The 13,814-nt window shown below is 35.7% G+C and overlaps 1 protein-coding gene across 2 annotated transcripts in view; it reads left to right on the forward strand.

Moving 5' to 3' along the window:
- Window positions 1-13,814, forward strand: part of CDKAL1 (CDK5 regulatory subunit associated protein 1 like 1) — a 718,226-nt gene that overhangs the window by 176,874 nt on the left and 527,538 nt on the right. Inside the window, exon 1 of one of the 2 annotated variants that reach the window (XM_030929089.1) lies at window positions 9,435-9,904. The exons of the other annotated variant lie outside the window; for it this stretch is intronic. Within the exon in view, the coding sequence (XP_030784949.1) occupies window positions 9,852-9,904 (53 nt within the window). The 5' untranslated portion in view covers window positions 9,435-9,851. Of the gene's footprint in view, window positions 1-9,434; window positions 9,905-13,814 lie in introns of those variants that run through there. 2 annotated transcript variants of the gene reach the window in all.

Consider the following 13,814-nt stretch of genomic DNA (forward strand, 5'->3'; position numbering starts at 1 on the left):
CGACATCCAGCCACTTGTGTTTTCTTTGCCGATGTGTTCCTCATGATGTCCAGCCACTTGTGTGTCTGCCTGCTAGGGTCTCTGGCGGTTTTTATAGGCACACAATGGGGTGTGGTGGGCCAGGGTGGTCTTGGGAAATGTAACATTTGGGTGTGAAGGCAGAAGTGCCTGTCCTCACCTAGGTCCGTGGGGGTGGAGCCCTAGCCAGGGGCCATGCCCTTCTCTACCCAGCACTTCCTTTCCCCGCTGCTGTGTCATTTAAAGGGACCACACTCTTGCCTTCTCAGCACTCCCATATCACCAGGGTCTGTGGCAGAAATAAGATTTCTCTTTGCTTCTAAATGGATATAGAGAGAAGTGAAGAGCTGAGTTTCATTTGTCTAAGAATCTCACAACTTACTGTAATATGGTTTCCATTAGAATATGTGTTGCAAATATAGTAAAAGTTAAAAACAAAACCTCCGTTGTAAGTTGACTTTCGACCCATAGCTTCCTCATAGCTTGGGTTGTTCTGGGCTTTGTTAAATAAAGTTACTATAAAGGAAGTAGTGTAAACTGGGCCTTGGTAAACAGTGGCCCTCAGGACAAATCTAGCCTGTTGCCTGTTTTTATAAATAAAGTTTTATCGGAACAGAGTTGCACTAGTTAATTAAGGTACTGTTTGTGACTGCATTCACACTATTAGTGTAGAGTTGAGTAGCTATGATAGAGACTATATGGCTCACAAAATCAAACGTATTTATTATCTGGCACTTAACATAAAAAATTTTGCTGACCTTTTGTGTAGATGGAAAAAATAAACAACTCTTTTATGTGCTCTAATGTATTTGCTGTTGAACACAAAGGGAATTTGTGATTCATTTAAAAAATATATACAGCTATTTGATGATTTTGAAGATATTTTATAGTTATTGTTCCATTTGAATGAAGTTAAAATGTTATGTCTTAGAGTACAATTGAGCTATAATTTTAGTATGCCAATGACTACAGCTTTTTTCTAGGGAAGGTTATAATAGTTAACAGGAAAACATGAGAATATAAATAGTAAAAACATGATATAATAGTAAAAATTAGTACAAAATTTTTGTTTTGGGCTGTAACTTTTTTTGGAGGGGAGACTGTAGCAAGTGTAAAAACACGATGTTATATAATTAGTTTTACACATTGTATTTTCAGGAATATTTTTAATACACAGTTGTGTAGATATAGTCTATTTTGGTGTGAATTTAAACTTTGAAAACTGCTAAAAGTTTTATTTACTTGAGAAATAGTGAATTTTTATTTAATGATCAAATTAAACACTAATAAAATTATGTCTTCATTGTTGTTTTCAATTTTGAGAGCATTGAAAAGCGCAGGCCTGTGTTGTGGATTTCATTCAACACAATTATTGATTGTTTCAGGTATTAAGTACTGTTTGAGGCTCTGGGATTTCAGTACTAAATAAAACAAAATACTTAATGAGCTTATATGGGTAGGGAGAGAAACAAATAAACATTCCTTGACTCAATTTTTTATCGAATTACACCAAGTGCTTTTTTAAGACCTGGGGATAGATAATAGCAGTGAAGGAAGCAAAATTTCTGCTGTCATGCAGCTTAGAGAAAGGTAACATGTAAGTCTGGTAGCAAGTGTTAGGAAGAAAATGAAAGCAAGGCATTGAGAGAGAACAGGGGTATAATTTTGTATAGCATAGTCAAGGAAGACTTCTTTGGTTAAATGATTTTAGCAGGGACCTGAATGAAATAAGGTAATGAGTAATGGGAATATTCGAGAAAAGAACATTCTAGACAGAGGAAACAGCAATAAAAACACACTGGGGGAGGAATGTGCTTGGTATGTTCAAGAAACAGTAAGGAGAGGCAAGTGTGGCTGGAATAGAAAGTGCCAGAGGGAGAATGGTAGGAGATGAGTTTATTTTCTACTTAATGAATAGCTTTGAATGTATATCAGAGGCAAAGCCACATGAGACCAAGCTAAATTCTATATGAGGTGACGGCAGTATAAAACCAGAAAACAAGAATCTATGGAAAAGGTCCCTAGACCAGAAGTGAGGAAATAATAGCTCATTGTTTCTCAAATTAAATCTCACTTCTGTGAATCTCTTTGTGATTTACTCTTTCAAAATGGAATTCTAGATGGTATAGTTCAGTGCCCTGAGGCCTGTATAATTGTTGAATTTATGGTGTGCCAATACCGTAATAGGGTGGTCATCTGGTTAATTTGCAACAAAGAATATGAGGTTTGGAATAACTGGGTCAGAAAGCCTGACTAAAATGAGAATAACAATTCACGTTCAATTAAAAATGTGAGTAGCCTGCAATAATTTCTCATTGTACTTGGGTAAAGGGGAGAATAGAAGTAGGATGATAATTAATAGTTGTAAATTTAAAAGTCAGCGTTTTTCCAAGTGTTAATTTTTCCTGGAAGTGTTGTACAAAATGATCAAGTTCCTGTAATTGCAGAAACACTGATCATGGTATTTATAATTGCAAGGCATGCTAGGTAGCTGACCTCAGGTGTACGCTAATTAACGTAGGATTTGTGTAATATGCTTTAGCAAAAATAGATATTTAAAAATAACTGACTTTTGTTTGCATTTTACAAATGACAATATTTATGGTGTTTTAATTTTTTAAATATTACTGAGCACAATTTTGGCTATGATTCTTTCCATTTTAAAGCAAGTATCAATGAAATTTTGTTTCTGGCATAATAAGGTTATTAAGCTTGTTCACAAAATATTTTATAAAGAACAGCATCAATCACAACTATTATTTAGCTACAGTTTGTGGAACAGTACAGGCTTTTGACACTCAGCAGTTAGTAATAATTATTTAAATACCATGTAAAGACAAGACAAATTAAACGTATACCATTCAGACATTCAGAGATCTCACCAGAAAGGACCCCCATGTATAAACAACAGGGCTTAAGAAGCTTTTTTGCAAAGAGTTGGTGGAATTTAGGACACATTTTTACTCAGGAGAACCATATATAGGGTATTCACTTCACGGGCAAATGCAAAATGTATCAGCAATCTGTATACATTTCATGGATTTTAGAGGAGTCTAGTACTAGTTTTTAGCAGATCTAATTTTATAGAAAAGCTTATAGCTTTCCTTGGTGTATATATTTCACTAGCACAGCCCTTCTCGAGTCTGTTTAGGATTACTCTTCTGTTTGCTGCCTGTGTCACTTGTCCTGTGTGGTGGGTCTGGTAGTATGTGTTCATAGCGGGGTTGCTTTATGAGTTAGGTCCACCGGTGAGGCAGTTATTGACATTACAGTCACTCTTCCAAGGACAGCAGCAGACCGTCTCCGTGGGTGCCTGTGCTCATATTTTCAGCCACAGAAAGCCAAAGTGATGATGATGGCCATCCTTGACCACGCCTTTGGTCCACACTTCACAGGACAGTAGGAGAGGTGGGGAAGGCCAGGCACAGCAGACTGAGACAGGCACGTCCTCTCTATGGAAAACCCTATGGTGCTACCCGTGAAGATTCCTTTGCCTTAATTCTGCTGCTATATCCAGAGATACCCATGCCTCTCACTAGCCTTGCCTGGTGTGGGGAGGCAAACCTGTTTGGGGCTGGACCTTGGCTGTAGGGTTGTGTGGTGGGTGGAAATAGAAGAAGGGGAAGTAAACATCTCTCAGTCTAACTTCTTTTACTTTACTTTAGGCTTCCCCCCAACCTTTTGGTGAATTTAAAAGTAGTGATCAGATGCTCATATACTGATCCAACTAGCCTAGTTTCCACTCATACATTTTGAGTAAAATATCCTGCAATCCAGACTTCAATGGCACTGGACATACCTCTCTCCTTACTACCATTTCAGATTTATAACATTTTACCTTTATTTACTCAAACCAAAATACTCATTTAAAATAGTCCTCTAATTTTACAACTAGGGAGGGAGATGGAATACCATCAAATATATAACTACACTTAAATATATCTGTGTATATCTGTATTTATGTGTATCATTTATATATCTGTTATACAAGGTCATAAATAATCCAGGAATACAGCATCTGTTTCACCTGCTGCTCTCTTTATGATGTGAAGTGATGAGTCATATGAGTAATTGTATTACTTTTATAAAGTACTTGGAAGACAGTTTAACTTGCATAAGTCCTGTGCTGTGTGTCATAAAGATGAAAAGTTTGAGCCATCTGTTACTTAAAAAAAAAAAAAAATCACCCTAGTGTACCACCTGGTGTTTAACTAGGCCTTGGGATTTGTTCCAGATACAGCACTGCTTCATTGAACAAATATTGGGGGTGAGGGTGGGTGGGGTTTGGTGATTACTTCTGGGACCTGGGAGGGACCCTTTTCACTGAGTCCTGAACAACGTTATTTAGATCATTGTTATTTCCTATTGTGGTTTGTCTGTCATTAAAAACAATTTTGTCTTAATTTTGAAAATTGGATATGAGGAGTTACATTACACAAAACAACATTATACAATGATGGAGATAATGTTCTGTGCAGCATGATTTAATTTGGAGCAGTGGATAGCCACCTGCTAGGCCTTTGTTCTTGTGGCAATCTGGCAAGTGGCCCCAGTGTTTTGGTTCTTTCCTTGGTCACGTGGCTGTTGAGATCTGCCTGGGTTAGTTGCAAACCATTAATCCAGTAGCACAGAATGATGAAATATTTGACTACTGGGTGTTTGAAGTAAGAAAACAAATCCTTTTAAAAGTTATTATTCAGCAATCACAGAATGCTTTTATCATGTTGATATAACATCTGAGTCTTTACATTTTATCTAAGGGTAGCCTATTCTTATCTACAACATAAAAAAGAAATCTAGGTAATATTTGGCATTATGGTAACTAGCTACCATATAGCACCTGTCTGCTTACCCACTGTGGTGGGGTAACCATATAATTCAGTGATTAAACTGGGATACTTTTGACAGTGACAGAGAGCTAGGATGAAAGGTGTAGATAAGGATATGTAGTCATTTTACTTACAAGGCATAGCCATTTTTTGCCACCCTCCATGATCAAGAATAACTGACTATTCCTCATGTATGTAAGTGTAATTCTTATTTTTAGATTTTATTAATTGTGCTGGTAGTGCCTCATATAAAGTAGGCACTCAGTAAATATTTGTAAATTGAATAAATGTTTATACTTAAGGAAATCTTAAAGCTTCCTGCCAAAATCTTTAAAAATGTACATTTTAGAAGAGCTTTGAGTGAAACATCCTCTATATTTTCTCGATGTTAAGACCGAGTGTCAGGAATCCCCACAGTGGCATTACCCATGGACCTGTGATCTAAACTCTGAAACCGTTTTAATATGTAGTATAAGAGTAGGAAAAGCACTTAATTGCAATTACGTATTGTTCTGTCTAAAATAATTTAACTGCGTGCTAGAAGAGTGAGCCCTTTAGTCAAGTGCTTGTGACTTATCCTGGTAACTTATTTACTTTACCTTTTTACTTGAAGTTATGAAACAATTCAGTGGCTACTTAACATTTCCTTAAATTTCCTCTGAGAGAAAATAAGGAACCCAAGTCATTTAATTTACTTGCCTGTTGGTACCTTGTCAGAGACTTTAATAGTACAGAAAGAAATTTTGGATAAATTTTTTCACGAATTTTCAATTTTTGTGTTGATCACTTTAGAAATTTTCTTTCATTTAAAGTTTCCTCTCTCCTTGCAAGGCCTACTTTACTATATATGACATAGAAAAGGGTGTAGGAATTTCTATCCTTTTCTGTGTGGTGTTTCTTGCCTGCCTGGCCAGCTTATGAGACAGATTGGATTTAGCTCAACCCTGGAATGTGTGTTACAGTGTAGTGGGTTTTGGCAAGTCACTTGTGGTTTAGAGGGACTCTATGACGTGGGCTGGGAACTTTGGTCTTTTCTTTTGGTTTGAAATAGGTTTTTTAAAAAAGGTGTTAGACAATTTCAGGTTCGAGACCTTGTTAATTGGTTTAACATCCCATCTGTCCTAGTCACTCTGATTCTAATATGACAGAATTGAAACAGATCTATTTAAATCTCCATTTCTTTATTTTATTTTAGTTTTTTGTATGTGTGCATGTGTCTGATGATCTTGTAGTCTTGTTCTTTCTGTATCTTTCCCTTTGACTTTTCTACAATTTCTTTATTTTTCAGCCTTTTTCTTCTTGTCCTTATGTTTTTTCTTTTTGACTTTTTTCACTTGAGTGAAGAGTTTACCAAGTCTTAATTAAGTTTTTTATATCTACCCTGATTTATCATAATATTCAGACACACTGCTCATGATAGAACATGCTTCTCTACCTCATGATTTGTACACAGTAGAACGAAATCCATGAGGAAGATATTTATTTATTTGTTAATTACCTTCCCATTGCAATGTAAGCTCCAAGGGCAGGAGTTCTGTTTTTTTTTTTTTACAAATGTATCCTCAGAGCCTGGAAGTGTGCTGAGTGTCTAATAGCTGTTTAAAAAAATGAATGGAAACGCTTTAGTTTTCTGAGAGTTTCCCAAATTAGATATTATTTAGGGAGAGTCTTGAAGTTCCTTTGCTCTACAGAACACCCCTGAACCTTGACTGGTATTTGAACCATCTAATGAAGAACAAAGTACTTTTGAGAGATTCTGTTTGTAATACTGTAAGTTTTTTTTTTTTTTTTTTTAACAGATTCAGCATCTCTAATCCAAAAATCCAGAATCTGAAATGCTCTCAAATTCAAAACATTTTGAGCACCAATGTGACGCTCAAAGGAAATACTCATTGGAGCATTTCCAATTTTGGATTTTCCAATTAGGGATGCAAAAAAAATTTCAAGTCTGAACACTTCCACTTCCAAGCATTTCAGATAAGGGATCCTCAACCTGTAGTCTCTTCCCTTTCTAGTGCTCGTCATCCCTAGACTGGATTTTACTACTTTATCAGTTAAGATGCTTGTTGGCTTCATTAATAGAAATCTCACCTGAAACTCTCTTAGCAATAAGGACATGGATTATGTTGCACAACAGGAAGTACAAGAAGGCTTCACAGTGGGTTAATTGAACTCATTGTTGTCATAAGAGACCTAGGTTAGGTCTTTTTATATTTTTCTTTCTTTTGCCTTCTTGGCTTTATCCTTCAAGCTGTTGTGTTTTGTGATAATGAGGACAGGGGCAGCAATTAGATCCACATTTTCCTTGTTTATATGTAGTGGGAAACAGGCTGGCCTTTCTTTCCTTGAAGACCTGACCAAGAATTTCTTTATGTTTTATTGGGCCAAATTGGTCTCAGATTATTCTCTCCCGAATATTGGCAAAGGCAATGGAGTTATAGCAGTTAGCTTGGAGTAATCATCGAGAGTGAAATGGATGTTGGAATCAACTACAACACTTACAGAAAAATCCCATATAAATTAACCTTTACAAATAAATTTCTAAAGACTTGATTTCCTGAGCTTCTAGTTAAAACTTTCCCAAGTAGTTAGGTTCATAACCAAGAGGATGCAGGGTGAAGTCAACATTATGATAATTACTTCATTAGGGAAATTGTGGCATTTAAATAAAAAATATAACAAGTTCCGTCTTCCTAAATTTAGTGAATATTATATGCAACATTGTTTGTAGCAAGTAGGTACAATCATATGTCCCATGGTCCCATGATGTTTCAGCCATTGAGAGCCACATAAATATCTAGATATGTTTAGAAACACAAATACTGAGCTTTGTGTTACAGTTTCCTACAGAGTTTAGTACAGTAACATGCTGTATAGATGGGTAGCCTAGGAGCAATAGGCTACACTATATAGTCTAGGTGTGCAGTAGGCTGTACTATCTAGGTTTGTGTATGTACACTCTATGGTAGTCACACAGTGATGAAATTGCCTAATGACACATTTCTTAGAATGTATCTCCATCATTAAGTGATGCATGAATGTATGTAAAAATCAGTTAGAACTGACTTCCCTTTAAGTCTGTTTAAACTGATAACAATTTATAAGTTTGAATTATTTAAATAAAATGAAATTTGTGGACTAGAAAAGTGGAAGAGATAACTAGGACATAGTGAAGCTTACTTTAAAAAATATAGAGTCAATATAAAAGGTAGTGTGCATCTGTTACCTTAATTTACTGAAAGGTTTTTGATTTACTTGAACATGCAGTAATGGATTATTTTTGTTTGGCCAAGTATTTTCAGTAAATATTTAATAGGCATTTGGAAGCATTATGATATTATGGAGAAAATGCTGAATCAGGAATTGGAATCCAAATTTCTGGTTCTGGTCCTACCTATTGACATGATTTCCAGTAAAACATTCAACCTCGGTAAGCCCTCATTTCTTTGTAAAATGCTTCCTTTTTAATTTTCTAAAAATATCTATTTATCTTCATTGATTGTAACCACTGCTTTCCTGGGAATTGGGTGACATATGTCTTTCCTCTAGAGGTGTGGCTTTTTAGTAGAATTAAGATTATATGTTATTAAGTTTATTAGAGCAAGAAGGAACAGGTAAAAAGCAAATAAAAGTTGTGAGATAGATATCAGTTCTGTCCTCGGTGTATACAGTGATTGCAGAAAAGAGTATTTCTGTTTTGAAATATACATGTTAATTCATTAGAAAGGAGGTATTTTGTAGGTGTAAACACATTACATTTTCCCAATATTTCGAGTACCTCATTAGCCAAATATGAGCTTCTAATGATGTCCGGAATTTGGAATAGTGTCAGACTACTACCTGTGTAAATAAAAGGCAGAAGCATAGATTCCCTAATCACCTGTAATATAGTAAAAAGAGTTTTCGACTTAGAGTCAGAAGACCAAGTTGGAATCCTGGCTCAGCTAGTTTAGAAAAAACCTTGGTGGCATGGTGAAATGATAATATGGATGCTGGAGTCAAACAGAGGCAGGAATGAGTCGGATTTCACCACTTACATTAATACATTTTGATGAAAGGAAGTTTGGATACCTTTGGCCTGTATGTTGCAGAAAACAACCAAAAGTAGCACGAATCATAAGTGTGTTACTTCATATAACAGGAAGTCTGGAGACTGGTATTTCTATGTTAATTTCATGGCTTAATGATATCTTCTGCAACATAAGAATATTTAAACTTTTGGTTTTGCCATTCTTAGTTTGTGGTATCTTCGTTTGAGTGGTGATATTGCTGTAGTAGCAATAGTTTAAGATATTACATGCAGTTGTGATGACAGCTAGTAAAGAGAGGAATTCCTCCCATATATCTCTTTTTAGTAGGTAGAAAACCATTCTCAAAACCCGTAGTGCACACCATTGATTCAAACTGTGTCTCAAACTCAGACTTAAAAGCTATTCACTATCAAGGATAATGAAGATGCCATGACTGACTTAGACTTTTTTTTTTAACCCCACCTTTGGATTTGGGGGCAGGGAGGCTCTTTCCTGAGCACAGTCCCTCATAGGGTAAACAACAAACAAAATCGGATCTCTGCCAGGAAGCAAATGGGGTGTGTTGGGAGGAGAACCTGAGTTGGCAAACAAAAGTGCTGAGCTCATCATCTTGCGTAGAGGCCAGTAGGAGATACACAGAAACCAAGAGAGAGTGGTAACAAGAATGCAGCAGTCTGCGCTCGGGGCAGTATACAGGGTGCTACAGGAGCATGTATGAGAAAACCTGAATCCAAAGTTGCAATGGTCAGGAAAGACTTTTCTGGAGGAGATGACATCTTAGTTGTCACCTAAGGAATAGGTGGAAACCAGGCAGGAATTAGTCATGGAGCTGCACACCCTTCTTCTGTATTGATAAGAGCACAAAACTTAGCCATGATGGTGTTTCAGGACTATTTTAAGAAAAGTTTTAGGACAAATGTTGGCTTCAGTACCTAATCAGTGTGCTTGATGTGTTAGAAAAAAAAGAAGTGAAATGAAAAGGAAAGAAAATTTAAAAAAGGAAAAGACAAAAATACCTAATCAGAGGTAAGCACCATTATCTATATGTGTAACAACTAACGTTCAAAATGATTGTTGTTTTTCGAGAAAAAGTTGTACAACTTTTTTTTTAGATGGAGTCTCGCTGTGTTGTCCAGGCTGGAGTGCAATGGCACAATCTCAGCTCACTGCAACGTCTACCTCCTGGATTCAAGCCATTCCCCTGCCTCAGCCTCCCAAGTAGCTGGGATTACAGGCACCCGCCACCACGCCTGGCTAATTTTTTTATTTTTGGTAGAGACGGGGGTTTCACTATGTTGCCCAGGCTGGTCCCGAACTCCTGACCTTGTGGTCCGCCCCTCCTTGGCCTCCCCAAGTGCTGGGATTACAGGCGTGAGCCATCATGTGTGGCCTATATAACTTTAAAAATTCCATATATTACAGTATGAAACACTCTCTTTTAATCTTTGTAAGATTCTAAGATTCAAAGGACTTGTGATTGTGTAGTTCTTCTGTAAAAAGCAACCATTACTTACTTGATGCCTGTAATGAGAAGTGTTTATTAGAACAAAAACTAGGATGACTTTATTTCAAGAAGCACAGGTAAGAGAATTTACCCTCTGATGTTAATCCAAAGCATATACCTGGAATCAACATTCTGCCATATCTTTATTTGCATCCTTTAAAGCTGTTTCTTAAGTTTTGATTGAAGTAATTAATTTAGAAAAGTGCTTACACTAACAAGGGTTTTTTTCTTCTAATGATCCAGGAGTGAGTTTGCATTTTTTGCTCTCTACTGCCATTTTTATATGTTTTGTTTCTCTTTAAATAATACTTGTATGTTAATTATTTAAAAATGATATCACATCCTAAGAGTACGTGATGTGAATCATTCTTGGTTCCTAATACTTACTCTCCACTCTCCAAAGACGTAGACATCGTATTAGGAGACTGATATTCTTTTTTCATATTACTTGGATAATTCACTGCCCAGTATATTCATGGAGAATAATTGCAAGACAAACCAACAGATATTGCAGGTAACCCAGAAAAAGGGTATGGAAGCACATTTACAAAGAGATACTTGATGAACTAAAATTTATACACTGTACAATGAAAATTAAGACTTTTATAATTGATTTTGACTTTTTAAATTTTTCCTTTTTTCTTGTTAAAAACAAAGCAAAACCTAAGCTCAGGAAATATAATACTTAAATTGAAATAGAAGTCAGGCATATTCTTTATTTATAGAGGTTTCTAAATACCTTATCACAAATTACCACAAGATGAATGTGTATGAAAAATTAGAGCCACCTACTTGTTTTGGTTTGTGTAAAAATCAAATGTGAGACATATACTTTATTCACTCTATTAGTAGACTACTTAAAAACACGTCAGTGTTGCTAACTGTGATCATATTTGGACTTTTAAACAAACTTTCTTATCTTTAAAAAAGAAAACATAAATGCAAGCAAAATGATTTCATATGATACTTTTTAAAAATGAAAGGTGCTTTTGTCAAGATAGACTTCAGAAATAAAGAAAAAACAGGATATGTCGACCAGGATGAAAGATGTTTTTTATCATAACATGAAAGGTAAATCACCACCAGCTTATGGGCAAGAAGTAAATATAAACAAAGTGCTATGATACAAAAATTTCTCATAATGTTTGGTTGATCCAGAAGATAATAGCATAAGACTATGAGCTATGCTAGTCTCTTATTTTTAATATTAAAATAATTTTTATTAAATGTTTTGCATATTAAGTGTTTGTCATAATCAATGATGTCCCAAATTCAGTGCTTTTGTTAATATTAATGATATTGTTGTCTGTTTTTTTTTTTTTTTTTTTTTTTGAGACAGAGTGTCACTCCGTCACCTAGACTGGAGTGCAGTGGTATAATCATAGTTCACTGCAGCCTTGATTTCCCAGGCTCAAGTGATCCTCCCACTTCAGCCTCCCAAGTAGCTGAGACTACAGGTGCGCACCCACCATGCCTGGCTAAATTTTTTATTATTTGTAGACTGGGTGTTCCAGTGTTGTCCAGGCTGTATTATTGTCTATTCTTGTTCACTAGCACGAACCACTCACCTGATAATCAGGGGTGACATTTTTTCTTCTTTCAGTGAAATGAAAATTGGCAGACTTTTGCTGCTGCTTTGTTACCGAATGTTAACTAATGTTTTCCAGTCTAGAATTTTAGCTTAACTAATATTTTCAACTCGTACATTAAAATAAAACGCTTGGCATTCGTAAGAGTTTATAGAGTATAAACTCTACATAGAGTATATATCCCTAATTCTGAAGAATTAGGGATACTTTTGAAGGTGAGGAAATCACTTTGCATTATGTTACGAATTTGTTAAACTGTTTTTATTTTGTGACCTAGCAGCCTTCTTTTCTTTAAAAAATAAATTTTATTGTATAAATCTAAGATATATGTGATCAGACACACGTGTAGTAAAAATATTGTAGTGTAACAAATTAACATGAAACAAATTATAGTGGAACAAATTAACATAGCCATCTTACAATTACTCATTTTCCCTGCCTGTAGCAAGAGCAGTTATAATCTACTCATTTAGCAAAAATTCTGAATATAATACAGCATTAACTATAGTCCTTATGTTATAATTGCATCTTTCAACTTGTTCATCCTGTTGTGTTTGCTACTTTGTATCCTTTGACCTACATCTCCCTATTTTCTCTCCCTTCTGCCAGAATCACTGTTTTAGCCTTTATGTATTCTATTTGCCAACCCCCTGCCCTTTTTTTTTAAAGATTCCAGATTTAAGTGAGATTATGCAATATTTTTCTTTCTGTGTCTGGCTTATTTTGCTTAGCCTAATGTCCTTCAGGCCCATCCGTGGCAGGATCTTCTCCTTCTTAAAGACTGAATAATATTCTGTTGTATATATTTACCATATTTACTTTATCCATTTGTCTGTCCATAGACACTTAAGTTGTTTCCATCTCTTGGCTATTGTGAATAATGCTGCAGTGAATATGGAAGTGCAGAGATCTTTATGAAGTGGTGATTTCATCTTTTGTGGGTATATGCCCAGAAGGTAGATTGCTGGGTCATATGGTAGTTCTGTTTTTCATTTCTGTGGGCACCTCCATACTGTTTTCCATAATGGCTGTACCAGTCTGCATTCCTTCCAAAAGTGCACTAAGGTTCTCTTTCCACCACACTTGCATCAGTGATTGTTATCTTTTGTCTTTTTGATAACAGCTATGTAGGATATTCTCTAAGTATATTTAAAATATTCTTATTTTTCCTAGTCAGTATTTCTTGACTTTTCTCCTCTAGGTTGCATGTATTGCTTTAGTAATAAACAAAAGCATTAACGAAAACTTCATGTTGAAAAAATTGAATCTGTTATAGAATTTACCATTTTGTTGCGGATTTATTTTCTGGTATGGATTCATTTTACTATTTCACTTGTCATTTTAGTTTTTCTCAACTTAGGTAAGAAGACGAATGAGAAGGTGAGAGACAGCTAGTGCGTACTCATGCGATATGACATTTGAAGGGAAAAATATTTGACAGAATCTCAGGCATTTGATAAAGAGTTATTTGGCACTTGCAGTAAGCTAAGCACTGTTCTGGTTTTGTGCACACTGTGATGAATAAGAGAGTTTCTCAGCCTTGTGGGGAGTGGGGAGATAGGAAATAACTAAATATTTTCAAAATAAAAACAGGATTTCAGGTTTGATAGGCTTCATGATAAGCATGCAGGCATAAAGTAAAAGAGAGTGATGAGGTCAAATGGGGCCTATTTTATATAATATGGTCAGGGAAACCTTTGAAAGAGGTGATATTTGAACAGAGACTTGAATGCTGTGACAGAGCAAAAGTTTGTGAAGATCTGGGGAATGACATTTTTTAAAATTATCATGCTGATGGACAGACAGTACAGCAAGAGATGGTGTGGCTTGGAAGAGAGTGTGG

This window comes from Rhinopithecus roxellana, chromosome 4 (assembly GCF_007565055.1).
Source record: "Rhinopithecus roxellana isolate Shanxi Qingling chromosome 4, ASM756505v1, whole genome shotgun sequence".
Classification (NCBI taxonomy): domain Eukaryota; kingdom Metazoa; phylum Chordata; class Mammalia; order Primates; family Cercopithecidae; genus Rhinopithecus; species Rhinopithecus roxellana.